The 27,847-nt window shown below is 38.4% G+C and overlaps 4 protein-coding genes, 1 non-coding gene and 1 pseudogene across 10 annotated transcripts; 1 reads left to right on the top strand and 5 right to left on the bottom strand.

Annotated features, from left to right (window-relative positions):
* Nucleotides 1-802: 802 nt before the first annotated feature.
* Nucleotides 803-3,662, bottom strand: LOC121744740 (sodium/calcium exchanger NCL2-like). Of its 4 annotated transcripts, none has more exons than XM_042138354.1 (8): nucleotides 3,222-3,662; nucleotides 2,952-3,149; nucleotides 2,552-2,879; nucleotides 2,194-2,456; nucleotides 1,967-2,105; nucleotides 1,604-1,871; nucleotides 1,221-1,526; nucleotides 803-1,141 (listed from the first exon to the last, which is right to left on the bottom strand). In XM_042138354.1, exons 1-8 carry the CDS (start codon nucleotides 3,625-3,627, stop codon nucleotides 893-895), a joined length of 2,157 nt encoding a protein of 718 aa, XP_041994288.1. In that variant the 5' UTR covers nucleotides 3,628-3,662; the 3' UTR covers nucleotides 803-892. The 4 variants fall into 4 exon arrangements, with proteins under 4 accessions (XP_041994288.1, XP_041994289.1, XP_041994287.1 ...); XM_042138355.1 differs by having other exon boundaries at nucleotides 1,967-2,118; nucleotides 2,198-2,456; nucleotides 3,291-3,661; XM_042138353.1 differs by having other exon boundaries at nucleotides 1,967-2,118; nucleotides 2,198-2,456; nucleotides 3,222-3,659.
* Nucleotides 3,663-3,982: 320 nt separating this feature from the next.
* Nucleotides 3,983-6,363, bottom strand: LOC121744742 (sodium/calcium exchanger NCL2-like). Of its 2 annotated transcripts, none has more exons than XM_042138359.1 (6): nucleotides 5,901-6,356; nucleotides 5,564-5,749; nucleotides 5,200-5,500; nucleotides 4,865-5,123; nucleotides 4,462-4,776; nucleotides 3,983-4,363 (listed from the first exon to the last, which is right to left on the bottom strand). In XM_042138359.1, the coding sequence occupies exons 1-6, from the start codon at nucleotides 6,220-6,222 to the stop codon at nucleotides 4,115-4,117; spliced, it is 1,632 nt and encodes a 543-aa protein (XP_041994293.1). In that variant the 5' UTR covers nucleotides 6,223-6,356; the 3' UTR covers nucleotides 3,983-4,114. The 2 variants fall into 2 exon arrangements, with proteins under 2 accessions (XP_041994293.1, XP_041994294.1); XM_042138360.1 differs by lacking the exon at nucleotides 3,983-4,363 and having other exon boundaries at nucleotides 4,523-4,628; nucleotides 4,726-4,776; nucleotides 5,901-6,363.
* A 324-nt stretch (nucleotides 6,364-6,687) lies between these two features.
* LOC121744741 (probable pre-mRNA-splicing factor ATP-dependent RNA helicase DEAH9) lies at nucleotides 6,688-15,602 on the bottom strand. 2 transcript variants are annotated; one of them, XM_042138357.1, is made up of 23 exons: nucleotides 15,390-15,602; nucleotides 15,163-15,307; nucleotides 14,907-14,981; nucleotides 14,723-14,812; nucleotides 14,453-14,532; nucleotides 14,229-14,298; nucleotides 14,031-14,116; nucleotides 12,831-12,900; nucleotides 12,551-12,646; nucleotides 12,117-12,213; nucleotides 11,436-11,482; nucleotides 11,242-11,325; nucleotides 11,096-11,149; nucleotides 10,194-10,294; nucleotides 9,974-10,064; nucleotides 9,396-9,560; nucleotides 9,039-9,128; nucleotides 8,823-8,894; nucleotides 8,044-8,142; nucleotides 7,875-7,961; nucleotides 7,550-7,603; nucleotides 7,355-7,434; nucleotides 6,688-7,256 (listed from the first exon to the last, which is right to left on the bottom strand). In XM_042138357.1, exons 1-23 carry the CDS (start codon nucleotides 15,488-15,490, stop codon nucleotides 7,106-7,108), a joined length of 2,085 nt encoding a protein of 694 aa, XP_041994291.1. In that variant the 5' UTR covers nucleotides 15,491-15,602; the 3' UTR covers nucleotides 6,688-7,105. The 2 variants fall into 2 exon arrangements, with proteins under 2 accessions (XP_041994291.1, XP_041994292.1); XM_042138358.1 differs by lacking the exon at nucleotides 15,390-15,602 and having other exon boundaries at nucleotides 14,723-14,808; nucleotides 14,907-15,077; nucleotides 15,163-15,298.
* A 4,516-nt stretch (nucleotides 15,603-20,118) lies between these two features.
* Nucleotides 20,119-22,952, bottom strand: LOC121744434. Its single transcript, XM_042137967.1, has 4 exons — nucleotides 22,825-22,952; nucleotides 21,315-22,343; nucleotides 20,803-21,234; nucleotides 20,119-20,721 (listed from the first exon to the last, which is right to left on the bottom strand). The coding sequence occupies exons 3-4, from the start codon at nucleotides 20,899-20,901 to the stop codon at nucleotides 20,206-20,208; spliced, it is 615 nt and encodes a 204-aa protein (XP_041993901.1). The 5' UTR covers nucleotides 20,902-21,234; nucleotides 21,315-22,343; nucleotides 22,825-22,952; the 3' UTR covers nucleotides 20,119-20,205.
* Nucleotides 22,953-23,376: 424 nt separating this feature from the next.
* LOC121744435 lies at nucleotides 23,377-25,287 on the top strand (annotated as a pseudogene).
* Nucleotides 25,288-25,391: 104 nt separating this feature from the next.
* On the bottom strand, nucleotides 25,392-25,464 carry TRNAE-CUC. Its single transcript has one exon. It is a non-coding gene; the product is annotated as a tRNA-Glu (tRNA).
* Nucleotides 25,465-27,847: the final 2,383 nt, after the last annotated feature.

Raw genomic sequence — 27,847 nt, 5'->3', positions numbered from 1 at the left:
GGGACTAATCGAGCTGCGGTTTTGATCTGCTTGTTCCAAGGAAAAGACGGGCATCTTCGCGTAATCCTCACTCAGAGATCTTCAACCATCTCCTCTCACTCTGGTGAAGTTGCGTTGCCCGGAGGCAAGTGGGAAGAAGGCGATGACACCCACGCCGCCACCGCTCTCAGAGAAGGCCAACGAAGAAATCGGATTGGACTCGAAATTGTCTCCATTCTCCACCCCTTCTACACCAAGGTACCGCCTTTTTTTTTATTTAACCTCTCTATTCCTTGATTCAAATTTCAAATCGATTTGAAATCGATTCAAATATGCACTTTGCAGCGCCATATTACTGTATTTCCAGTGATTGGAATAATTTGGGATATCAGCAGCTTCTCCCCTATCCTTAATCCCTCCGAGGTGGAATCAGTATTCGATGTTCCATTAGAGATGTTTCTCAAGGTTGGCTATTTTTTTTTCACTTTTTAAAATTAATTTGAAATTATTTTGGTCCTTGAATAATGTCCAGAATGAAAAACGAAAAGAGGAGAAAGTAGAGAGTTGATGTGCGAAAGATTTTTGGTTCATTACTTCGATTACGAAACGGAAAATAGATGTTACACAATTTGGGGAATTAAAGCTGCATCAATTATCTATCAACGACCCCCTGCCTTTGAAGACCATAATAAGCCCACATTCTGGGGCAGAAGTCGTCATTGAAATCCTCTATTAAGTTCCCAATGTTGTTTGTAATTCTAATGATTAAGTTCATTTCAAAATGATAAACATTACCCAATTAGCGCAAATTAAAATTTTCATCTTTATAATCATCAATGATACTTCTTTTATTCCGAACATAGTTTGTTAACCATGTTTCACATAGTAAAATTACACAAATAGGAAAACTGCTTTAATTCCAGCCTAACACATACTGGAAAACATAATACATTAGCAAGGAGAATGGGTAGAGGAAAAAGGCCAAGAGGCATGTCCACAATGGATATGTAGTCTGTGAACATGCAAGAACTCCAATTACTGCACACACCAACAAAACTGTCAGCACCTCAGCTGAGTAATCCCATTCCAATCCCTTTATGTACACAATTGCTAAAAGTGTTGACAATCCCATGATGTTGTTCATCACCACTCCACCATATATCTGCCACAGTAAAATCGTGCATGCACTGATGAAATAAAATACGATACTAAAATATAAAGAAACCACGCAGATTCTATACCTCTGAGAATGTCAGAGAAGAGGTTCTTGAGCTCTTCTGGCTTGCTGGGAATATTGCTGATATTGCTGAGAGTGCATTCAAGCATATGGGGACAACAACGAAGGAGACGAAGAAGGCAGGCACGCCGATGGCATGTGAGAAGTGTTGGATGCTGGTCTTCAGAGGTCCGGAGAGAAAGGTCAGTATAGCAATGCCTAACATCACTTGAAATATGGCTTTTGTGGAACTCCATGTCAATAGCTTCAAATGGCTGTCCTCGTTCCGACCAACTTCATACACTAGATCGTCAACTTCTCCCCACATAATCTGCACTTTTTTCATGTGTCAGTGTTAATATATAAATAGTACTAGCCTAGATGAATTTGATGCAAGATTTATTATACCTTGTCAAATTCATCAATTGATCTCTTTGCATCTTTGCATTTCGTGACGTCCATGGCTTTGTTAAGCCATTTAGTCATGCCATGAACGAATTCTTGCTCGTCAACAATGTCATCACCATCCATATCGAAATCTTTCACAAACTTCTTCACCATTTCTTCATGCTGCAGTTGAGAATCTCCAGTTTTTGCGACTGTAGTGTGGATCAACTGCTCCAGCTCTGGCCGCGACAGCGAGTTGCTTCTGTCTGTATCGAATTGCTTGAACAGACTTTGCAGAAAGAAGAGGAAAAGGGAATAGTTAAATATGCTGCAATGGATAAGAATGAGCAAAGATGATAAAGGAGATATGAAATGTATATATACGCTTTGATTCGTTCCATATTAGGCTTTCCGTCATATGTTACAAGCTGTTCTGCTTCAAGCTCTTCACTATGTGCATGCTTCATTATTCTTGCCATTAGATGCTCAATTTCAGCCTTTTCAAATCTTTTCTTCTTGCAAACTGGTTCAACAACCTGATCAAAATGTGTACATTACACTCTTACAAATTCAAAATCATGAGAGGACTAATGTTGTATTAGCATACACACTTGCCTCTCGCAACAATTCTGCTGCATCAGAGTCACCCTTTCCAGCTAGCTCCGCAGCTTCATTGATCCATTTTGAGCATCCCTCTACGAACTCGTCTTCTTCAATCCTTCCATCTCTGTTGAGATCAAATGTTTTCAACATTTCTGAAATAGCATAGCCTTTCTCCACCTCTACTTTCCCGGACTGAATCTCGTGAATCAGTTTTTCCAATTCATGAAATGTTATGCTTTTATCAGCATCTTTGTCAGTCTCACTGAACAGCCTGCAAGCATAAGTCTATCTATTCATCTGTACTAATATGGAAATCACCCTTTGACAAATAGTAAGTTAAAAAATTAGTTTGTGTATGAAAATCACCCTTTGATAACTGTAATGTTAGGTTGGCCACTGTCATCAACGAGCTTCTCCTTGGCGTGCCTCTGCACGTGCTGCAGAAATCCGACAAGCAGATTCTCATACTTGGAATACTCCAAACTCCTTTCCTGAATCCAAGGATCGAAAATCTGGTACAAGAAGTATGACAGTAGCATCAGCGTTGAGACCACGAGAGCGATCAAGATCACCATTCGCGTTCCAAATGATGAGTCGAAGATATTGGCCGCTTGCACTATGAAGTAAGGGATCAAAGACAGAAGCATGATTCCAGCTGTGTAACATGTCTTTTTGTCTATTGTTGTCCCTGTACCTGCACCAATGAAACATGTCTTAGTTCTTAGTTCCAAAATTTCTTCTCATGTTCAAGAAAAGCTACAAAAACCTTTTAATTCTGATAGTTTTTCCTTGAATGAGGAATGATGATAGGCATCACCAGACTTCACAAGAAACTCCTTTCTGCCAATTATCACACACATTCCCCATACTAATGTGAGATTGAAGACTGTAGATCCGGCATACACGCCTACCCCGAATGAAACAGACTCTTGAGCACCCTCTTTACTCTTGAGAATTCCAGATACTGAAAATAACAACAACAAAACCATGTTTCTTCCCATTTAAAAAAAAAAAGAAAGAATCAGAAATGACTTACCAATTACCATAGCTATCTTTGGCAACACTGTGAGTATACGAAAAACAGTAGCGCCATATACACCAGTACCTAAGATGTTGAAGAGTCTCTTGCTCCCTCGGCCGATTAGCTTTCCTCCAATAATAACCAAGTACTGATAGACGACTATCTCAAAAATATAGCCCCCTATGTTGTCTGCACATGGGAAGAAGCCATAACTGTGCACACATTTTGTATTAGGAGACCTCCCGGGGTTAAAAAATGGAGCTTGAATTGCATCAGCATCAACCCCATCAGAGATTAAATCATCCAAAGTATTAAGCCTCAGAATACGACCGGTGACAGTGTTAGTTACAGACAAAATTATGTAAAAGACTAGACATGCTACGAGGATAGCCATTAAAAGGCTAGTGAAAGCAGCTTGCATATGTTATGCTAAGCAAAACAAATAGCTGGTTTATATGCTAATTTATTAAGATCTAGATTTTATTCGTTTATATGGACACTAAATCATGGAAGAAGAACAATTCTTATCTGATTAACTATTAAGAAGTGAAGCATGCATTCGTGAAGAACACGTGGTTGGCCATATGAGAGCTTGCAGAAAAAGATTGGAATTTCCTCACTTTATTTATATTCCAAGCTGTGCGAGGTACTAATTCCTTGAAATATAACAGTCTTTTCTTCATACGTTCTTTATAATTTAGAGAATCAATTCCTTGATTACTTTGCATAAAATATGATGGGAGACAATTAGCATATAACTGATGGCAGCCAGTGCATATCAAATGTAGAATGTTTTCTACTTAATTACATTATTAACATATTGATTATTGTTACAGTGAAGAAATTTACTCACATCGAAACTAAAAGTAAACACATATCTTACACAAATAATTATAACCACAGCCTTTCTAAGGCCATCCTAGAACATAAGTAAGAACATAGGTTAATGCCAGAGAAACCGGGTATAGCATCACAACGACATAACCCAACCAGCTAGGGAATGAGGTGCGGAAGCCTGTCAGAGCCGTCATCACAGTGTTCATCGTGATAACTACCAGAACTTCTGCAAAGACATCTACGGACAGATTCAGAGCATAAACTGGTGCAAGGAACACAATCAAGCTCACCACGTTGTTCATGTACACGGTAGTGTAAAGCTGCACAACAAATTAAAATCAGAGATTTCAGAATATGGAAAAAGTGATATCTTCATGTATGTATGCATTTATTTTGACTGAACAAGTGAAGAACTTACTGTAGAGAGTGTCAAAGAAATGGAGTTCTGTGACTTGTTTCCGGATGAAGCAAATGCTTGAACTGCAACTCGGTAATTCGTAGCTAAGGGTATTGCCAAGTATGAGACAGAGAAATTAGGCAGATATGCTGCTGTGGCGAAACCCACGACACTGGTGATCAGTGGCTCTGCGAAAGCAGACATCAACGCAATCCCAAGAATCACTAAGGAAAGAGCTTGCAGATAGTTCAGCCAAGTGGTTTGAGAACTTTGGCTTTTGCTTACATTCGAGCTGTTGCTGTTAACTAACAAGCCCTGTTGTGATGGATCACTTACCTGAAGATTGGCATTATACAATATAGGATCAACAGCTGTCAGTCAATTTATGACAGAAATATGAGTGAAGTGCAAGTTTTATGCTTACCTGAGAATTGGTGGCTCTACTTCCTTTGATGCGGTTTCGCCTCTCCTCAGCCAGATCATCGAGTAATTTGGTCATGCCTGCGATGAACTCTTCCTGGTTGATACGTCCATCTCCAGTGGTATCAAAAGACTCCAAAACATTTTCAACGTCCCTGTCTGTGCTCAAGTCATCTTCATCCAGCCTCACACCCAAGAGAAGCACTCTGAGTTCTGCTGCTGATACAGACGTGCTTCTGTCCTTGTCGATTTGGTTAAACAGGCTGCAAACGACACCAAGACGGAACTGATTAGGCATTGGAAATGTTGGCTTAATACAAGTTACACTGATCTACGTACTCTTGTATTTTCCGAGTATCAGGCATGCCGTTTCTGGACAAGAGTCTGAGCAGCTTGTCCTTTGCATATTTGCTCATCAAGTACTCGAATCTACGAGACTGAATCCAAGGCTGGAATGCCTGATACAAAATGAAGCCGAAAAGCAACAAAACTGAGACAATGAGTGCAATGAGAAGAAACACTCTCTTCACTGATGATGAACTGAAGGCCTGTGCTAGCAGAAGGATGAGAAATGGAAGCAAGGGTATCAGCATTATGCGTGCAGTGTAGCTTGTTTCGGCGTCCGTAACAATGCCATAACCTGCTCAAGAGAGAGAGAGAGAAGTTTAGCAATTAGATGAACATGAAGAAGATAAAATGCCACCTTGAGGTGTGGTTTTCTGGCTTCCAGATTTGTCAAGAGTGGGAGCTTCTGAGAGATCATAGCTAGCAAGGATAATGGAAACGCCCCATATGAAAGTCAGAATCAAAACCGTTGATCCAGCAACCAATCCCATCCCAAGAGTGGCCCTTTCTTGAGCAGCCTCTTTGCTTCCCGAAAGCACCGTTGCTGATCCAAAACCAAACTATGGTTAATAAATAAATAAAAAAGGAAAAAAGAATGAGGGTAATATGATTTTTTTCCTATTTTTATTTATTATTCATGGAATAAATAAAATAATAAAATGATAAAGGCAAAGGTAAGAAAAGAAGGAACTGACCAAGAACCATGACAATCTGAGGGATTGTGCCAAGAAACTGAAACACACTGGCGCCAAGTATGCCCGGTCCGATTGTTTGGAAGAAGAGGTCCGATCCATCGCCCACGTATTGGCTGCCCAAGGTTATCAGGATTTCGAAGACGATGACCAGGAAGAGCAGCCCCCAGGCATTGCTCGAGCATGGCAAGAACCCATACGTCGGCTCACAAGTCTCCGTCGCACCCAAACCCACCCCCCTTATCAAACGGCTATCCCCCACACTCACCTGCATGCTCACAACTACAACCACAGCCACCACACAGATTATGCTCATCTTCCCCATCCTAGCTACTTCTAATTAATCTCCACTCCAACCATTCTCATATATATATGGGAATGGGCTGCTGAACTTGATCAATCAGAAGCTTAGCTGGAATCCACGTCATTAAAACACTTGTTTATATGCAACATGTGAATCGGATTTCTTGTTTATAATTGGCCCAAATGAAGCATCTTATCAATTGAGTTATGTTTTTTTTTATACTTAAATATGGATTAAAGGAAAAATGTCTTACCAATTAAATTGGGTTTTATCATTATTTTATGCGCAACAAGTTGGCGCATGCAACGTGCCAGGTCAGAAAAATCTACGAATGAGTACGTAAGGCGGGAATACTGCAGGAGTATATATTATAGTGTGAGATGTTGCATTATTTAACTAACTCAGCAACTCCGAAAGCGAAATTTACCTAAAAAATAATTTAAAAAAAGCGAAATTTACCTACCTAAAAAAAAAGCAAGTCCAGTATTGATAGTCGAACTAAAATGACTTACTTTTTGTAGATCAATAGAGTAAAAATATGAATGGGTAAGCAGTGACGCGTATGCCTATTTTTACATAGATTCAAGATAGACTTGCAACCCGAATCTAAGTTTTTAATCATTTTAGAGAAATTGACTGATACCAACTCACATTTGGTATTCCACCTAATACATTTGATCTGTGCTCCTTTCGGTTGCTCACTCTTTCCGCTCTAGCTTCACGCCGAGTTCAAATTTAGCAATCTCACAGAGGTCTGCGACGAAACAAGTTTGCATGAGCTTTCATCTAAGATCTCTTTCAATGAGGCGCAATGCATACATCTTCAGGCAAACCATCTCAAATGGCAAGAGTGAGCAACCGAAAGGAGCACAGATCCGGCATAAGCTTTATTGTCAAAGGCACATTAGGAATGCAATCTAGGATCAAGCTGTTGGCGGTGGTAGAAGTGCGGAGCAGCCTCTGGCAGCCACGAGGGTTCTATAGTGATGACATTGCGCATGTACTGACGCTCAGTCGAGACAATAGAATGGTAGATCACCCACTTTGGATTCACTCTGCACAATACATACCAAAACCCGAACACACGTGATACTTCTATACTTCTAATTTCTACTACTATAAGATAGCAAGAAAATAAATAACACCATCTAACCTGAATAATACAGACGAAGGGTGAATATAGACTTCTTGGGAACCTCGTATAGTTTTGTATGCGCCATTATGGCTGAAGGCCTAAATATAAGCAACAGATAAGGGACACAAATCAAATTATGCTCAGGGCCAACAAGTTTTCCCCAATAATGTGAGTTTGATATTAAGATCTGTTAACTAGAAAAATAACACTTACTTCGATGCGACAAGCATTTGAGAAAAATCCAGCAGTAACTGCCTTCCTCACAGCCTGCCGAATCCAATAACCCATTAAAGGTATTAGGAAAGTGTTGCAATTTATTAGAAACAAACACAACAGAAAATTGAGCGACCAAATTAAACCAAGTTTGTCTTCAATCTTTGCACTTACAAGCAGTACTAAGATGTTGAAATTAATATTATTATTACCAGTGACGTGGCAATCATTTATAACCAGTGATGTGCCTTTGGCATGTAAGACAAAATTGATTGTTCTCTAAGCTATGCGACAAAGTAATCATCAGATGTTCCCCTGTGCTAACCTGCATATCGTGGTCACAAGATTTAAGGGATATGCCCAAACGTTGTGCTATTCTTCTCAACTGTTTTCGAACGTCGTCAACTTTTTTCTGTAGGCAAAGCAAACCAAAATCTAAGACGAGCACATTGAAAATTTGTAAAATTTTAATGTATACAGTTTACAATACTCACCATTGCATGGTAGTTTATGTGGTTCCTGTGACACCAACTCGAGGATTTATTAGACTCAACATATCCTCTATACACATTTAAGAAGGTAACATGGTCTCCCTGCAAAATTATGAGCAGAACCAGAAAATGTATAAAAATTCATTTCTAAGAGAGTAAGAATATTCTGAGAGGATAGGCAAATAATAAATGTTGTTGATTGTTGATTTATAAACACGAAAAAAATAAATTCACCTGATCCATAAAAGCTGAATGGTAAAACCAATTACAGTTGGCCTCTTATTAAGGTAAGACAATAAAGTTAAAAACTCAAAGAAGTATAACAAATCAATGACTAACTAAAATTAGACCATTTCTATATAAGGAATGTTTTAAATAAGAACCCCACAATCCACTAACACTACTTCCACCACATTTCCCCATCTCTCTCTTAAGCTAATGAGTACTTGTTGATAATAAGTAGTCCAGCATGCCCGTATCCGATTTCTCCTGAAGCTAAAGTTTAAGTAGTCAATATCCGGAACAGCACAATCCAATACGCATGATACAAGATACGAATAGGATAACCAATATAAGTAAGCAACCCCCACACAAACTCTGATACTTCGGTTCAAATTAATGTACATGCATCTTCCATAACAACAATCTATCTATAAGTAACTATGTTTTACCTAATCCAGAAGGCACTACATGGATATTTCAAAAGCTCTATACAAAATATTAAAACCTGCAAGTCAAAAATTGTGCAGAGCATATGATGGATGAGCAGAACAAGAAAGCACCTCAGCAGCAGCAAATCTCAACTTGGCCTCATCCAATTCCTTTTCTGATCCCCTGGTTGAATACCAGATCGACTTCATGGGGAGGAAGAAAAATGGGAAGCAAAAGAGGAAGAAATGTGAGAAATGGAGTCTTTCGCAATCTGAATTATGCGATCAAATAATAGCAGAATGCAGAGATATTAACTTAATAGAAGTTGAAGAAAGAAGAAAACAAACCTGTAAGGACAACACAGCAGCAATAGTGATGGCTTCTTCTGAACAGCCAAGATCATTTGAAGCTAAAATCATTTTTGAAACCATCGGATCCTGCATATACATTTGCTTAGCAATGGAAAGATTACGATAAATTAAGCACCAAAATGTTAACTCTCCAGATAAAATCACAACACTCCTTACATAACCCTCCTACTCCAGTGCATTTCACATAAAAAAAAGCAATGATCATCTTGTGCATCAGAATTATTATTTTCTTCCATCACAAACTTAATTTGAAAAAGGGAAAAAACCAAAAATTGTGTATTATACAAAATCATCATTGATGCAATATAAGGAGATTGGGCTTCAGAAACTTACTAGTGGAATTTCAGCAATTTGGAATCCAGTAGGAGATGTAAGTTTTGCATCGTCATCAATAACTCCAAGAGAATACAACACTTCAAGTGCTCTGATCAGTGCTTCAGGCGATGGTGATGATGGCCAGTCGAATCCCAAAATATTGTCTATCCCTAATGCTTTTAACTATCAAAGAGAATTAAAAATAAATAAATAAATAAAATTCACTATGAAGCCCTTGAATTGATAAAAGATTCAAATCATTCAATGCATGACGGGATCATCAAAAGTTCTTGAAATCACTGGCAGGGTTGGCAGGTGACTGAATAGTACAAAAGGAACACAAAAGAATTTTACCCAACTAGATCTTTCAACTTCCTGCCCTCTCCAAAAAAAAAAAAAAAAGAAAAAGCAACATTTACATATGACTAGTAGATGATGATGGACATATAACAATTTAAAGTAATAAAATCGAGTGCAGTAACTCATGTTATTACCTATCTAAAATGAGGATACTTTGCTCGATAGTGAGATGTACAGCCAAATTTTCATGATTCAAACAACATTTACCTTCAAGATGATTTATAATAAACACATACCTGAATAACACACGAAACAAGGTTTGACCGCTGTATCTCCGGAACACCATCAGAAGACATCTCATTTACATAATATTCTTCAGTGTAGAGCCTATTTAAGGTGAAGAAAAGGAAAACATTCAAAACATTCAGTTATTCTTTTTCTTCCGTAAGTAGATTTATCCAAGTTAAATTAGACAATAGTTGTATAAGCTCACAAGACAAGGGTTTAGTTCAGCACCTGTAACACTTTCCTGGTCTAACTCTTCCAGCCCTTCCAGCCCGTTGTCGGGCTGAATCCATTGATATTGGAGCCACGACCAGATTTTCAATATCAGTTATCTATTGAAAAAGCCAATGTAGTGTTAGCTCAAGGTGAAAAATCATAAACTTCTATTTTGTTGTTACTTGACAAAAGATGCACTCAGGTACTCATTATCTGCATACTTCACATCTATTAACTTTCATTGCTTCCTACCCCTATTCCCTATTTAGTTATGCATTTGACAATGAGTGGAGCATATGGGTTGCTTCTTAGCCCTTTAAATTTACTACATTCATATAGCACCACATGATTTATCAGAATATATTCCACGTCTGATTTCTGACTCTTCAAGTGCATAGTTGATTTTCCTCGAAACTATTGTGGTCACCTTCTCATGTAACGACCATTAGAGCTAACTAACTAATATGCTCCAGCTTTTTTCAGCACATGCACAACTTAGCATGATTCAGTAGCCCAGATGAGCCCAATGCTTTTACAATAAAATATTAAGCATCAATTTGACAGATAGTCAGAAATTTACTACATTCATATAGCACCACATGATTTATCAGAATATATTCCACGTCTGATTTCTGACTCTTCAAGTGCATAGTTGATTTTCCTCGAAACTATTGTGGTCACCTTCTCATGTAACGACCATTAGAGCTAACTAACTAATATGCTCCAGCTTTTTTCAGCACATGCACAACTTAGCATGATTCAGTAGCCCAGATGAGCCCAATGCTTTTACAAGAAAATATTAAGCATCAATTTGACAGATAGTCAGAAATTACTAATTAGTCATGACATGAGAAGAACCAAGTCTCACTGAAAGTCAAAAGAGTTTGTGAAATCAAGAGAAAACTGGAAACACATACAGGATTATAGAACCGTTGTTTTGAGAACCCACAGTCAACAACATAGACAACGCCCTGAAATGAGATTGAGAAGAGTAGAAACAAGGATCAGTAGCTACATAGAATCAGGGGAGTGTTAGGAATGCCCTTTAGGATGAATATTTTACCTCCAACGTTAAGGATGTCTCTGCTATATTTGTCGATATTATCACTTTTCTCTTCCCGCGAGGAGTAGGAGAAAACACAAGATCCTAGCGAGAAGATTAGAAAAAATAAACAGTTACGAGATTCAGTTATATAGATGAAGGCTGAGACTCCAATATGTTCCCCTCTTTTCAACAGAATATGAAGAATCAATAACCTGATCAGCACGCGGCAGTCCAGAATACAGAGGTAAAACAATCAGTCCTACAAGCAAACAGAAGCGAGATTAATAAAACAGAATGAAGAAGATGAATAGGATAAATTATCCACTTACCAATCTAAGTGATGAAGATGGGTACAAATTTCAAGCAGGTAATAAGATCAGGAGTAGGAAAATTTTGCATGATTCTAGTGGAAGCTATCTTCAAAATTACAGTATATACTAAGAAAGTTAGTACTCCCTCCATCCACAAAAAATAGACAAGTTTTACCATTTTGGGCCGTCCACCAAAATTAGACTAATTCTAAAAATGAAAAGTTTTAAACCAATACCAACCATACACATCATTCTAAATGTGGGCCCCACAATCCACTAACACTACTTCCACCACATTTTCCTTCCCTCTCTCTTACTTTACCAATTATGCATTAAAACCTGTGCCATTTACAACTTTGTCTATTTTTTGTGGACAGAGGGAGTATTAGTTAATACAGATCAGATGATAGAGAATGAGCGAATGATTAAATAAACCATGTCTATCTCTTGCTTCAGAAAATTCCATAGAAGCCACACTTCTTCAAATGCTTAAACAATGTTCTCTAGATAAAACAATTTATGGCCTCAAGTGCATGAAGAAACAAGTGAACCCTATCAATTCATTATGTCTACATGAACTACCTTGGTTTCTGTGATGAGAATCTTCCGCAAGCAACTGCATTGCAGCATCAATATCATCTTTACCAGTAAGAAATACAAGAATGTCTCCCATTGGCTCCTAGAAAGACATACGATTAAGATCTCTCCTTTGCAAATTAAAATTCATTAATGCAATAAATTATAGTAAATCACTGTAAAGAGGAACTGATGGCATCTTGTGAGGCATAAATTCAAGCTGATGGACCCGCCTTACGGTCTTCAAATCTTCCTTGGTAGAAAATCAGCCTAGTCTTTATCCAATATAGCTCACAACAGATGTATAAATTCATATATATAGTAAAAAGGAAATTCTAACTAGACAATTTTCTATTCCAAGCCACTCTTTACTTTTCTGCATGTGCATCTATGTTCATGCAATCTGCTAAGACATTATCTGGTGGTAGTCCTCATCGTACCTTGTCATGAATAGAAAGTATGGTCGAAACTGCAGCTCGAATATAATCTGAAACCGGCTCCTCAACATAAAAGGTTTGCACATTGAATCCTCTACCCTACATATTCAACTCCAATTTGAGACATCCGGTTATAAATATCAACAATCATTCAATCACCAAAAATAAGATGGTATGTATGCATGTGTGAATGTTTGTGTTTCTCTGAGTTTGTGTCTGCGTAGCAAAGGGTAGCTCTGGTCTTGTGTCCGAACTCCGAAAGCATGATTACAAGAACATATACCTCAACAGAGAGAATAGCAGACTCTTTCTTCGGTCCTTGTCCTTCAACATCTCGTCCTTGAAGCCTTCGGCTAGTTTTGATCAAATTTTAAAAAGCATAAAGTTCAGAATCTCAAGAAGATAAGTTTAGGGAGTTGCTAATATAAATATAATATTGAGCAGATTCCATGATCGAATAATTCAAACTAGCATCATTGCAGTCATACACCAATTAGGTCAAAGTGTCAAGAAAACCCAAAGAAGAATTTAGAAGTTTTAAGGTAAAGCGTCATACATATATCTTATTCTCAGATCTGCAAATCTTGAACCCACCAACTAAGTACAATAGCCCTTAAAGAAATGAACTTGGAAGTTGTTCTGACATAAAAGCATTAACTGATCTCATCAAGCAGGTACAGTGGAATTGTGGAGTTTAAAACAACAACATATTCAGACTGATTTACACAATAAAACCATGCAAGAGCACCTTTTATCTATGTATTCTCATGAATTTATGATTAGGCTTTACTCAACAATACTACAATAGTGCACTAACACATGTTTTGATATTTCTAAATACCATCAGAATTGAGTAGAGCCATTTTTTCAAAGAGAAACAGGGTCAGAGCATATTGTGTTACTCCAACCAAAATAAAATACTATATCATCACTAGACTAGGTTTGAAAGAGCACAAGCCTCCTAACAGAACAAAACAACTAATGCAAAACTCATTTATCACCCCAAAAGGCTTTACTAGCATAATTAATTAAACAATAAGGCCATATCAAGTCACACAACTTCTGCTTGATAAGGATAATTGTTATAATTCTATAACAAGAAAACTAAGCTAATTTATACTCCCTCCGACAACAAAAAATAGTCCCATTTGTGGACGGCACGTGTTTTGATGAGAAATTGGTAAGTAAGAGAGAAGGAGAAAAGGTTGGTGAAGTAAGCGAGATATGAATAAAAAGTAGGTGAAGTACGAGAGAGAAACATTCCATTTTTACAAATGGGACTATTTTTTGTGGACATCCCAAAATGGCAAAATGGGACTATTTTTCGTGGTCGGAGGGAGTATAAGTTCACCTGTACACTATAGGGAGCAGGGGATATCATGACAATAATAAGGGGCAACAAATATAGGTTTACCAATGTTTTTGAAGCCAAATAATTTATAACTAACTGCTATATTTATATTATTCAGATGCAATGAAAAACCTGCTATTAAAGAAGGCAGCCATTGATTTAGCCTCAATCGTAGCAGATGAGATGATGAGGCGAAGCTCAGGCCGACGCCGTTGAATCTGTTTTCAAACAGTTACTTTCAACTTCAATAGAAGATATAAGACCAAACAGAAAAATGTATCTCATGACAAAAGCGGAGAATGTAAGAACCAGCAGGATGAAAAAAGGTACCTTTTTCAGGAGACCTAACAAAATGTCAGTTGAAAGAGACCGTTCATGAGCTTCATCTACCATGATAACACTGGGTACCCAGAAGCAATGGATGAGCCCCAATAATGTAAATACAAGCAAGTGCCACTCAATTCTAATCACTCATCAACATAGCATGTCATACAGTGTTTTTCCTAGCCAAGTTAGTGAAGCTCACATACAAACTTTAAAAGGCATAGACTTACCTATACTTGCTTAATAGAGGATCGTCCATCATTTCCCTTAGCAAGACTCCATCAGTGAGAAATTTTACACGTGTTAGTTCCTGGTCCCAGAAAGTGTAAGTCATTGTTAGTGTCGATTAATATGTAGACTGTAATCCAAGTTGGAGGAACTGCCACATAATGAGGCGTAGCTTTTGTGTATACGCCATTATCAGCAAAAGGCATGATGAAAACACAACATATGATACTACAAATCAACAGAATAAGACCACAAGAAGGATAAATGCTCACAGCGTCTGTAATATCTTCAAAGCGAATTGTGTAACCAACTTCTTCCCCAAGTTTAACGCCCATCTCTTCAGCAACTCTTGAAGCGACTGACTGACCACCATATAGACCTCGATTGTAATAATGAAACTGAACAAGTAAACCCGAGATTCTTGCATCCAAAAAAAATCTGCACTCAGTATCATACCTGAACAGCCAATCGCCTTGGTTGCGTGCAGGCTATCATCCGACCACTGTCCGCCCATCCAGCTTCTTTCAAGAACTGCCCGGTTTCGTTGTATTTTCAACCATTAGCATCAAGAAGTGCAATTCCATATTCAATGCCCAAGATAAGAAAAATGCTATTGCTAACACAACACTAAAAAATCCAAATGTAGGAAAGATCAATAATCTGCTTAATTAAGCTCAAACTGAAGCAGAAGTGCTCATTCAAGCAGTAAAACCTGAGGGATTTGAGTAGTTTTTCCACTGCCAGTTTCTCCGACGACGATTGTGGTGGCGTGCGTCTCCACTAAATACAAAATGGCAGTCCTGTTCTTGTAAACTGGGAGCCTCTGCCTCTGTCGCTCCACACTCGCGTACCCATGCCTATTTTCACACACAATTAAACCAAACCAGCTGAAGACAAATAGTCAAGAGGGAAAAATAGAGCAGAAGAAAAGATATTCACCCTGACGAAGAAGATGAAGCGGAGGTGTAGAACAAAACGCCGCCTTCTTCATCCTCGACGAATCGAGGTTTCTCAGTTCCCGGCTTCCAGAATGTTGACATTCTCTCTTCGGTGTTTTTTGAAATAATTTTGTTATATACAAGTAACACCGCCGGAAAATAATTACGATTGCAAACCTATGACCAAGGTTTGGAAGATTATATTGTAACCAAATTATCTTAGATTGAATTGATTCGCCATTATTTTATCACAATGCCTAAACTAATTTTAGTACTACTCTCTCATTCCCCAAAGAATAAACACTTTGAGTTCGTCATAAGTTTTAATGCAAAACTAATAAAGTAAGAGACACAGAGAAAAAGTAATTAAAGTATTATTAGTTGAGAATGAATCCATATTTTTTTGAGTTTCAAAATTGAAATCTGTATATTCTTGTGGGACAAACTAAAAATGGAAGAGTATGCATATTTTTGTGTGTCAGACTAAAAAGGAAAGAGTACATAATCTTGTGGGAAAGAGTATTATTTTATGAAAATTAATTACAAACTTTTACAATAATATAGGAAAATATAAAAAAAATTAATTAAATATCTGTAGAATTAAGAAAAAGTTATTTTGTTTATTAAGGAGTGGCAACCCCAAATTCATTCATTGTTTTCAAATTTAGTTCGATTTAAAAGGCTAAATGGGCCTAAATAGATGGGCCTTTTAAATTTTCATTTGAAGTAATGAAATTAGAAGTCTAGGACGAAGAAATTTAGGAAGTACTGGGTGTACGCAAATCCAACATCCAACCGCATTTGAGAAAATCGCGTTTATAGGCGACTTGGCCTTTAAAATAACGCAAATGTACCCATTTTGTTAACAATTCCATTTATGGGAAAAACGCCGATGAAATTGGCGTGTTTATAAGTAAAAACGCCAGTGAAATTGGCGTGTTTATAAGTAAAAACGCCAGTGAAATTGGCGTGTCTATACGCAAACACGCCAACATAGTTGGCGTGTTACATAGGGACCGTATCTTGCTCGTATTTTTACCAAACTACTTAAATTTGAACACGCCAATCTTGATGGCGTCTTTACGATATAAAACGCCAAGGTCATTGGCGTGTTTAACGTAAAAAACGCCAATCTGATTGGCGTTTTTGGGTTGAACTATATTTCTCAGATCTCCCCCAAAATCGCAGACCCTAATCACATTTCCTCCCTCCCCAAAACGCGAAAAACCTTCCCAAAGCTGAAAAACGCGAAAACGCTTGCCTTGGTCGGGTCAACCCGGTGGTGGATTGAAGCGTGTAGATTTCTATTTTGGCTCATTTCTTCCAAATATTAGTACTCGCAATCGGTTAGTATAGCTAATTTTTAACTCATTCTTCCAAACATTAGTCTACCAATATTTGATGGATTATTATGATAGTATATATTGTAGTGTAATTTATATAATTATTTGATGGATTGTTATAGTATTATAAATTGTATTGTAATTAATAGAAATATTTTGACCAATTGTTATGGTAGTATATGTTGTAGTATATCTAATTTTTTTACCCATATTTGATAGGTTGTTATGATAGTATATATTTTAGTGTACTGTAAAGAAATATTTTTGACCAATATTTGTGTTTGACATTAATGCAGATAGTATGACGTGGTGTGTCCATTTATATTGGGGTGGAAATATAATTCCCGGAACAGTTATTTCATATGATCCTCCTTTTGCAAAAGGATTGATTATGTTGGATGAAAGTATTTCCTACGAAAAGCTTGTGGAAACAATTTGTGAAAGAATGGGGATTAACATATTTGAAAACAAACTTCAAATAGTATGGAAACGTCATATATTCTATGGATCTTCAATCACGTATATAGGTATTTTACTAGAAGAAGTATACATGCCACTAATGTTTAGTGAGAGTATGACTACAGGAGGTCAAATTGAATTGTATGTTGAGTATTCGTCAATTACTCAACAACATAGTCATCATCTCATGAGTAATGATGTTGGTACGTCTACGAGAGGCCGAGAACCATATGTCGCTGCAACACAAGATTTTGATGTTGGTACGTCAACGAGAGGCCAAGAACCATGCTTCGATACAACACAAGATTTTGATATTGGAGGCGTGCATTTAGGGGACAGTGACAATTGTAATGTGGTTGAGGACATAATTGGTCCTGATAAAGCCGACTTTCTTGATCCACAATCACCTTATGATTCTGAAGATGTCGATCCGGATAGTACAGATTCTGATGGTGCTTCGTCGGATGAGGACCAATTTGTTGCTCCAAGAACATCCATTCCGGTTGGAGAAACAGTGGTTGGAGAAACATCAATTGGAGGAAGAGCAGTACGAGAAAGAGTAGTTCCACAGTTCCCACAGCCTGGTATGAACTATTTTCGCACCTTACCAGGTCCATATGATAGTTTTGATCCAAAAAACTTTGAGTCTGATGATCTCAATGTGCATTATTGGAGTGAAAAAGATCCGAGCAATGTCAGTTTGCATACTAAATTTAAAACCAAATTGGAATTGAAGTCAGCTGTGACTTTTTGGCATTTGGAAAAAATCCGACAATATACAGTTGTTGAAAGTAAAGGAAAGAGATGGCATGCAGTTTGTAAGTGGCCACAAGGAAATCCGAAAGATAAGTCCTTACCGCCATGTTTGTGGGAGTGCCGAGCAACATTGAGGAAGCATGATGAACACTGGCAAATTAGAGTGTTTAGCACTGCTCATACTTGCATGGGGGATCGTAATTATAATGGGCACGCTAATCTTTCGTCGGGTATGATAGCGTTGAGTGTTCGACATCAGATAGAAAACGATCCTTGCTACAAGGTAAAAGCAATTGTGGCGGATATTGAAAATAGATTTCATGTGAAAGTTAGTTACAAGAAAGCATGGTATGCTCGGAGGACAGCTATTGAGCTTGTGTATGGTTCGTGGGCGTGGAATTTCAAAGTTTTACCAGGTTATTTGAATGAGTTGCAAAGACAAAATCCTGGCACAATTGTCGAATGGTTACATGATGAAAGATTAAGCAACGGTATGAACAAGGTTTTCAAGTACGTATTTTGGGCTTTTGGTCCAGCTGTGGAGGCTTTTCAACTATGCAAACCAGTTTTAACCGTTGATGGAACTCATCTACGTGGACGATATCGAGGTAAAATTCTTATTGCCGTTGGATTTGATGCTAATAAGAAATGTTTGCCTATTGCATATGCCATTGTTGATGAGGAAACCATACAAAGTTGGAATTGGTTTATGGAACGTATTAGAATTCACGTAGCCAAGCATGAAATATGTGTAATATCTGATAGGCATGTGGGAATCATAGATGCAATGAATTCTCCCATATGGAAAGAAGAACCCAATGTGGGGCATCACAGATTTTGCTTGGTACATGTTAGAAAAAATGTTTTGCAGAATCACAAAGGCATCATGGTAAAAAAACTTGTTTGGAAAATTGGTATTGCTACAAAGAAACGCAAGTTTAAGATCAGACGTCGTTTACTTCGAACCATCAACAACGAGGCTGTGCAGTACCTTGATGCCGTGGAGTTAGAAAAATGGAGTTTGGCGTATGACAAACACAAAAGATGGGGTGAGATGACCACTAATATGGTGGAATCTTACAACAATGTGTTGAGAGGCGCTAGACAACTCCCAATTAAAGCTTGCATTGATCTGATATTTTGGAGGACAATAGAATGGTTTAATGAGCGGTCAATTGCATCAACACAGTGTGCCACACCACTTACCCCGTGGGCCCATGAAAAGGTGTGCAAAAATGATGTAAAAGGTCAATTACATAATGTGAGAGTCCCAAACACAATTGCAGGGCTTTACGTGGTTCGAACAAAGCGTCGAATTGGTGGAAAGGGCGGTAATAAATGGAAGGTAAAGTACTTGGAGTCGAACTGCAAATGTCAAAAGTGGCAGATGTGGAGGCTTCCATGTTCACATGCAGCGGCAGTTGCGCGGTTTAGAAACGAGCCCATGCTGTCGCTTGTTGATAACGTATACCGCACAAGTGTTTGGGTACACCAGTATTCTACGGTGTTCAATCCAATCAGACACCAAGATTATTGGGCTGTGCCTGAATGGACTTTGCAATGTTCACGAGCCCAGTTAATGCCTAAAAATCGAGGTCGATATCGTACTACTAGGATTCCGATGTCTGTGAAGCTGACCAGCCACGCGCCCGACGCCGATGTAAACATTGCCGTCAACCAGGGCACGACAGACGCAACTGCCCGAATGCTTCTTCAAGGATGGATACTCAGTTGGTAGAGGATGCCGCTGACGATTTTGAGCAAGGTAAAAACGCCATCGACAGTGGCGTTTTCCACTTAAAACGCCTATAATATTGGCGTCTTTTTAAACACGCCAACGACAGTGGCGTGTTTATGCAGAATGTCCGCTTCAACTAAGGAAAAATTGGCAAAAGTTTTCCCAAGGTAAAAACGCCATCTTCGTTGGCGTTTTCTACTAAAAATGCCAATAATATTGGCGTCTTTTAAAACACGCCACTGTCAGTGGCGTATTTATGCAGAATGGGCACGACGTTGGGAAATTTGGCAAAATTTTTAGCAAGGTAAAAACGCCAATAATATTGGCGTTTTATACAAAATCTTAGTACAACTAAAAGGCCAACTGGGAATGGCGTGTTTGTTCCTATCGTCGACCAATAAGTAATATAAAGAGTTCAAAATATAAATATGAATACGTGTAAAAAGAGGATCAAATCGTCTAATATAACGAGTTCAAATCAATGAAAAACAACCAATATCAATACAAAGTATCAAATTAGTTTAATCATCTCGCCGTTTCCGCATAAACAAACCCCGTATCCCCTTCCCAATTTTGGATGTAGATCTAGAGATCCTTGAGGGAGGAGTATCTTGAACAACAGCGTTCTCTAGATCCACCCCAAAAATGTCATCTTGCACAGACGACCGCGGTGGAGAAGTGGGGACATCACTGAGGCCAATGTCGTCGCCGGTACCACCGGTGTGGCTGACAGAATGACGGCCTCGAACTGCAGATGTAGGTGGAGGTGGTTCCACAAAATCGTCATCGGAGCAGTGTACGGGCTGAGATGACGACTCTCCGCAGGCGGTTTTCTTTTTGGTTCGCCGTTTTGCCTTTTGCCTTACGGGTACGTCCACGTCCATTGCAGAGCGCTGCGAAGGACGGTAGTCCATCCGCTCAGCCTCTCCGGATATCTGCAGTCCTTCTTCAATCATCCTCGAAATGGTTCCCAAAGCCGGATGTTCTGTCGTATCTTGGCCACTTAGAAAGTGGCGCACGTTGTGAAGTGTCTCCACCTACAAATATCAAAGTTAAATACATATCATAATATGAATTTTAATAATTAACTAGGGTTTGGTTAAGTATGAATAATTTACCGCGAATCTATGAGAAGATGCCGTTTCGTGGAAGCCCTGTTCAGCATGCACGCCGGGTTTGGTTAAATACACAACAGTTATCTGCCGAAACCAATCCATATATTCTTCGGTTGCAACGGGCTCATCACTGTACTCCAGATCAGTCCACACCAAAAAGTGTCTGTTGTCCCACTCCTGTATATAATTGGCGTGCCAATCAACCCAATTTCGACCAGCTTTTCCACGGCGATCCTGTTTCGCAAAATCAGTACCGTGGAACCGGGGGAGTTGCGGGATATACGGTTGGACAATCCCAAATTAGCGCAACACTCGGTGTGGCAGGTGTGGCTCAGCCAGATTCCAGCAAATAAGCGTTGTTATCGATATCCATACAGGACGACCGGCATCACAACTTTCCGGCAACTGCCGTTGGAGATAAGGCATCCAAATAAACTACATGTAACACAAATTTATTCAAATTAATTTCAATAAAAAACAACAAACAAAAAATAATTTATAAGTATATGAAGTACCTGGTTGGCATGCATCATGGAGAACTGATCTCGGAAATTTTCAATACAATGTCCGGGTGCTTTTACATATGACGCCTGACCATTCCATCTACAAAATGTAAATTATGAGCGAATAACACGAAGACTGATGAACATAAAGCTTAAAAAATGAATTAGTGAACAACTTACGCGCTTGCACATGGTAGATAGTCTGTATGCACGGGATCTAGCATCCTCGGTCTAATATTTGGGATTCTCTCCCAAGCCCACAACTGTAATAGAGTTAAGGCTCCCCCGACATCCGTCCTCTTAGCAACGGCAGCTTCATACAAATTGTGGTACAAGCAAGCAAGCGTCGCACCACCCCAGCTATAGGTAGAACACCGTTCTATATCCATGAAAAATTGCAAGTAGAAGAATGGAATTTTATTTCCGGTGGCATTCGGGATCATCAGACCACCAAGTAATAGCAGACAGTAGATACGAGCCCGCTGAGCATATATGTTGTGTTCGTGCTCATCATTCAGCTCAATCCTCAATTGACGCGATAAGCTAGTCTGCTTAAAAGACATTTCCTTCAACTCGGATGCGTCCGGTATGAATCCTAGAAAATCCAAACACATATCCTGCCAATATCCCGGTTGTGTCGGGGGGATGTAACCCGTCACATCCTCTCCATCAACTTTCAGGCCCCATAAAACCTCCACGTCTTCCAATGTTACAGTCGCTTCACCGACTAGGAAGTGAAACGTGTGAGTCTCTGGCCTCCAACGTTCAATCAAAGCGGTGATCAGATGGTGGTCAATTTCTTTTGGCTGACCACACCTCAATAAACCGCCGAACCCCATCTGGTCCACTAGTGCCAAAACACGGTGATGTATGGGAACATTCCAAATTATTCCTTCATATCGTCGGCAGCGTACGTATTCGGATGGAACTCCTGCCCATATGTTATTAGAGACGTGTTGTCTCTGAAGATACAGTACAGAAGGATCCGCAGGACCACACGCAAGCCGACGAGCAGAAGTCGAAGATGATGCCATAATTTACCTACACAGCATTCAATAATTACATACAATTTAATCCAATTTCACAAAATGGAACACCAAAATCAAATAATTCACAATACACAAATTCACCTACACAACATTTCACACCCAAAATCATAACACAATTCATCTACACAAAATTGACAATTTCAATTACAAATTTGTCCAACCTAACAATTTCAATTTGTCCAATTTCAATTTGACAAACCTAACAATATAAACAAATTTAACAATTCAAACTAATCAACATACATCAACCAAAACCCACATAAACCAAAACAATTTACCCATTTTTTAGCTATAACAACCCTAGGGTTTAGGTTTATAATCAATTTTATACACAAATTCACTTAAACCCAAACAATCCAACATAATAATCAACAATAATGTCATTCAACCGATCCAAAATGCATAATATTTCAACTCAATTCACAACCCATTACAATATTTCAACTAATATTGTAAAAGATAAGCATACTAACCGAAGAAAATATATGAATCTGGAGAAGAATAGCACCGATTGATGAATGGAGTGCGAAATGACGGAGAGGAGGGCGAATTCGCGGAGATTGGCGCTGCTCGGAGAAAAATCGCAAAGTGTGGTGTGCTGTGATGTTTTCGCGATTTGGGGGTGGAGGCTGCTATATCAGCCTGTTAAAACACGCCACTCAAATTGGCGTTTTTTGGTTAAACACGCCGATGTTATTGGCGTCTTTCCTTTTAAACACGCCGATGTCATTGGTGTGTTTTATATACTACACGCCAACACCAATGGCGTGTTTTAACGTAATGATCATTGGAAAGAATACGCCCAAAATACGGCACAAGTATAAAACGCCAACTATGTTGGCGTGTTTGAGTATAGACACGCCAATGTCACTGGCGTTTTTACTTATAAACACGCCAATTTCATCGGCGTTTTTCCCATAAATGGAATTGTTATCAAAATGGGTACATTTGCGTTATTTTAAAGGCAAAGTGCCCTATAAAGGCGATTTCCTCACCGCATTTCATCTACTAGTACAAACCAAACATCACCTTACTGCCCTACGCCGCTCTGCTATCCTACGCCCACCACCGGTCTTTGCTCCGGAAGAAGAAACCAAAAAATCAAATCAATGAGGGCCGTGGTTCAGCGCGTGGCTTCTGCTTGCGTTGAGGTCTACCTACAATTGCATTCTCCCTCTCTTTCACCTACTCAAAACGGTGTCGTATGTACTTGGATTACGATTGCTCACCTCAGTTAGATTGCAGGTGGAAGGCCGCTTGATATCGTCGATTGGCCCGGGCCTGCTTGTCCTCGTCGGGCTTCATGAGGCTGACGCTGAATAATACATGTAAGCATAAATCGAAAAGTTTTTTTTAAGCTATCGTTTTGATATGTTTTCTGTGGTGCAGATGTCGCAAAGTGCTGAACATGAGATTGTTTACACACTAAAAAACTGGGAAAGCTTGGGACCAAAATGTAATTTCATCAACCTTATATTTCCAGTTGAATTCTACTCATTTTCACTCCCTTCTCTGAGTTTTACTTTGAAAGTTTAACATTCACTCTGCTGAGCAAAATCTAATTTTGCATCACTGTTAGTGTACTTGTAGTTGTAATTTTTTAGCAGAACAGAACAGTTGAACTGAGAGTAGCAATTTTAGATGACTTTAAAAATAGTAGTAATGTCTAAGTTGATGATTTTATAAGAGTTTTCCAAAATACAATAGGTGGGAAGGTGTGGCAGTTTTACCATTCTGTTTTACAGTAGGAAATACTTTACAAAGAAAAAGAAGGCCATAGCTGTTGAAGAACATGAGATTATTATGCATTTGCTTGAAGGGTGATTTGATGGCTCATGACTTTGATGCTCATTGACAGGTTATGCAAAAAAATTATGAAGTTCTATTAGGTAAGACTCCTTTTATGTTGATTCCAGTTTGGATTGATGACTATTGAGTTGGGTGCTGATGGCGCCGTGGTTTGATTTTGTGCAGTTAGTCAGTTTACGTTATATGGGGTATTAAAAGGCAACAAACCCGATTTTCATGTGGCGATGACCCCCCGCTGCAGCTAAATCATTCTATGCTTCTCTAGTTGAAAGATTTCAGAAAGCTTACCGTGCAGATGCTGTTAAAGGTGATATGCGTTTTATGAACTTTGTATCTGTCACTACGTATTAGCTTGGTTTCTTAATAGTGATGGATAGCATACAAAAGAATTGTCAAATAAGGCCTTGTAAGTTGTAATGCTTTCCTTATTTACTGTGTACACTACTCTTTAAGCTTAGGTAAACTTCACACGCTCCACCGATAAGCAAATACATAGTTCTGCTATAGTTTTAAGGAGCGGCTATAATGTATGCCTATGGTACTGATTTACTGAAGAGAATAACAGCCTTTTCAATACTTTTAGCATTTTCTGAACTTGGACAATAAGTCTCAAAATGATTATCTTTCTCCGCCCAATTAGGTTGCGTGTTGTTGGCTTGTTATCGCCAACGATGAGATGCTTTCCACACTGTTATGTGTTGCTTCCACAAAAATAATTCAACAAGGTTTATACTAACCACTGATTGTTCATTCAATGCAGATGGTGTATTTGGAGCAATGATGGAAGTAAGATCCATAGCTTTGTGTCATCACTTATAACCCTGGCCTTAGTGTGTGGGTGTGCTCAAAACACTAAGATTCTTGTTTTCTATCTGAAGGCTAAGTTGGTGAATGATGGTCTGGTGACGATGCAGCTCGATTCATCTAAGTAAGTCTTGTTTGGTGGAATACCCAATTGTAATCTGAATATGCTTGCAATTGATGCTATCTCAGTCTAATGCATCGCTAATATTTTCAGAAATACAAATGGTGATTAGACAGAGAGATACCTGAGATCATATGACCTAGTATATTTTTACAAATGATTCTAAACTAGTAGTACTTTGTTTCATGCAGAGATTTGACCTAGTATATTTTTACAGATATTTCAGTTAATTACTTAATTAATGCTGGTGCGGTACTATCAGCTTATTCTGAATCAGAATAATTAAACGTAATAAAAAAATATTGGTTCCGTTGCCGGGACTTGAACCCGGGTCTCTCGGGTGAGAGCCGAGTATCCTGACCAACTAGACTACAACGGAATCCTGATTAAAATTGTACTGTAACTAATATAACTGTTTATACAATCAATATAATTAATGTTTATTGAATATTGAGTACTTAGTAATCTATCAGCACTGTAGCATATACTTGTAGTAGTAATTTCTTTTAGTGGATGTGAACATATTACAGCCTATACTTTCAGAAAAATAGGTTTAGTCTATTTTTTTTAGTTCTTATAAATAAATAGTAGATGAAAAAAGAGGTTGGTTTTTTAGTGCCTTTGCATTTTTTGGTATTTAGAGTTTTAAACTATTTTGGAATGTAAAAAGCAGATTAAGTTTTAATATGGAAGATGTTAATAATCTATCAAGTTAATTGCCTCTTTTAACTTTCGCAGTTTGTCACTCCTTGCGTCCCATTTTAGGAGTCCCGGTTTGAATATTCCATAAATAGTAATAAGCTCATATTCCACTAACTTTTTTCCGCTCACATTTAATTATAAAACTAATATATAAAAGTAGGATTCACATTTCACTATCTTTTTTCAACAACTTTCTTTTACATTTCTTAAAACTTGTGTTGAACTCAAATGAGGCTAATAAAGTGGGAGAGATGGAGTAATACTAATATATATATGTTCATAGATTTAATGGCTGAAAAAGACCATAACTAAAAGATTCCATTGAAACTGAAGAACGGTTATGGCCATACGGGCAGAAATTTGATTAACAGAATTTAATTTAAATTGAGTGATTATATCAGTGACTACATCCCATCATATTTTAATTATATCATTGAGAGAAATTATAGATATTAACCCTATCTTATTTAAGTTTCATTTTAGCCACAATTATTTTTTGTGCATCGCACATATATCGCATTTGCAGCGCACAAATGGAAATTCTTCCTTTTTTTTTTGGTTTCACAATTAACCACACCTATAAATTTAATTTTCTTTTGATGAACACGTATATCTTTGTATTGCTGAAATTACGATATTGCTACCAGGATTAAAACACGTTGCGGTTCAGGTATCATACATCCTGTGCATTGATATTTTTCATAGTTGTCACAGTGGTCATAAGGCCACCAGGCTTTGCATACTTAACTAGACATTTATCTAATAGGCTGAGAACCAACACTTTTCGTTTTAACAATAACTGTTTTCGTGCATTGCACATACATCACACGAACACAAAATCTGTGTCTCAACAATAAATACATTTTGGAATAATCCTTGTTATATGTAATGCCATTATTTCATATATTTAAATCAGTTTTGTTAGAATCAATAGCAAGAATTCGAAGAAGATGAAGAAGATTTGAGAAACGAGAAACTCTTATTATCTGCAGATCAATTTTGGGAATACAATCGTGAGCTAACTGCAGCTCAAACAAACTAAACAAACTACTTATACATGTATTCAAACATAACGGCTGAGATTAAAAGCTCCCAACTAATCCCAATCGGACGGCTACTGAACACTGCCGTATTAATGAGCTCGATTAAGCTCTAGACTTATCCCAGCTTTGATATTGATCCATCACAAGCTACAAACTCCACCTTGATGGCTCAATCATCAATCATCAATCATCACACAGTCTTGATCTCTCTCTGTAAACCAACTAACCTCATGCACAAGTCCAGCTTCGATCTTGGTAGAGGTTTAGTTAACATATCTGCTGGATTTTCAGCAGTATCAACCTTGAATACCCTTATTTCTCCTTCTTCAATTTTTTCCCTTATGAAATGTAGCCGCACATCAATGTGCTTACTCCTTTCATGGTAGACCGAATGCTTTGCCAAGCACAAAGCACTGTTGTTAACACAACCAATGCTCACAACTTTCTGATTTATGCCAAAATCCTCCAGAATTCCCCTCAGCCAACACCCTTCCTTCACTGCTGTTGTTAAGGACAGAAACTCCGCTTCAGTTGTTGATTAGGCAACCACTCCTTGAAGGCTGCTCTTCCAACTTATTACAGAACCGTAGAGAGTAAACAAGTAACCTGACTGGGATCTCCTAGTATCAAGATTCCCTGCATAGTCAGAATCACTCCAACCAACTAAAGCATCACCCTCAAATGCAGCTCCTCCATCAAACATGATCCCTACATCCGTGGCACCTTTCAAGTATCTTATCAGCCACTTCAGGGCAGACCAGTGTTCCCTTCCATAGTTTGACATATATCTGCTGGTCACAGAGATTGCTTGAGCTATATCTGGCCGTGTGCTAATCATTGCATACATAGCACTCCCAATGATGTTTGCATAGGGAATATTCTGCATTTCCTTCCTCTCTTCATCAGATTTAGGCACCTGCTCAGTTGTCAACTTGTAATGTTGCCCCATTGGCATTGAATTGAGACTTCCCTTACATTGCTCATCTTGAACTTGTTGATCAGTCTTGATACATAATC

Source organism: Salvia splendens, chromosome 8, assembly GCF_004379255.2.
Source record: "Salvia splendens isolate huo1 chromosome 8, SspV2, whole genome shotgun sequence".
Lineage (NCBI taxonomy): Eukaryota > Viridiplantae > Streptophyta > Magnoliopsida > Lamiales > Lamiaceae > Salvia > Salvia splendens.
This window is presented reverse-complemented; position numbering and strand designations above follow the sequence as displayed.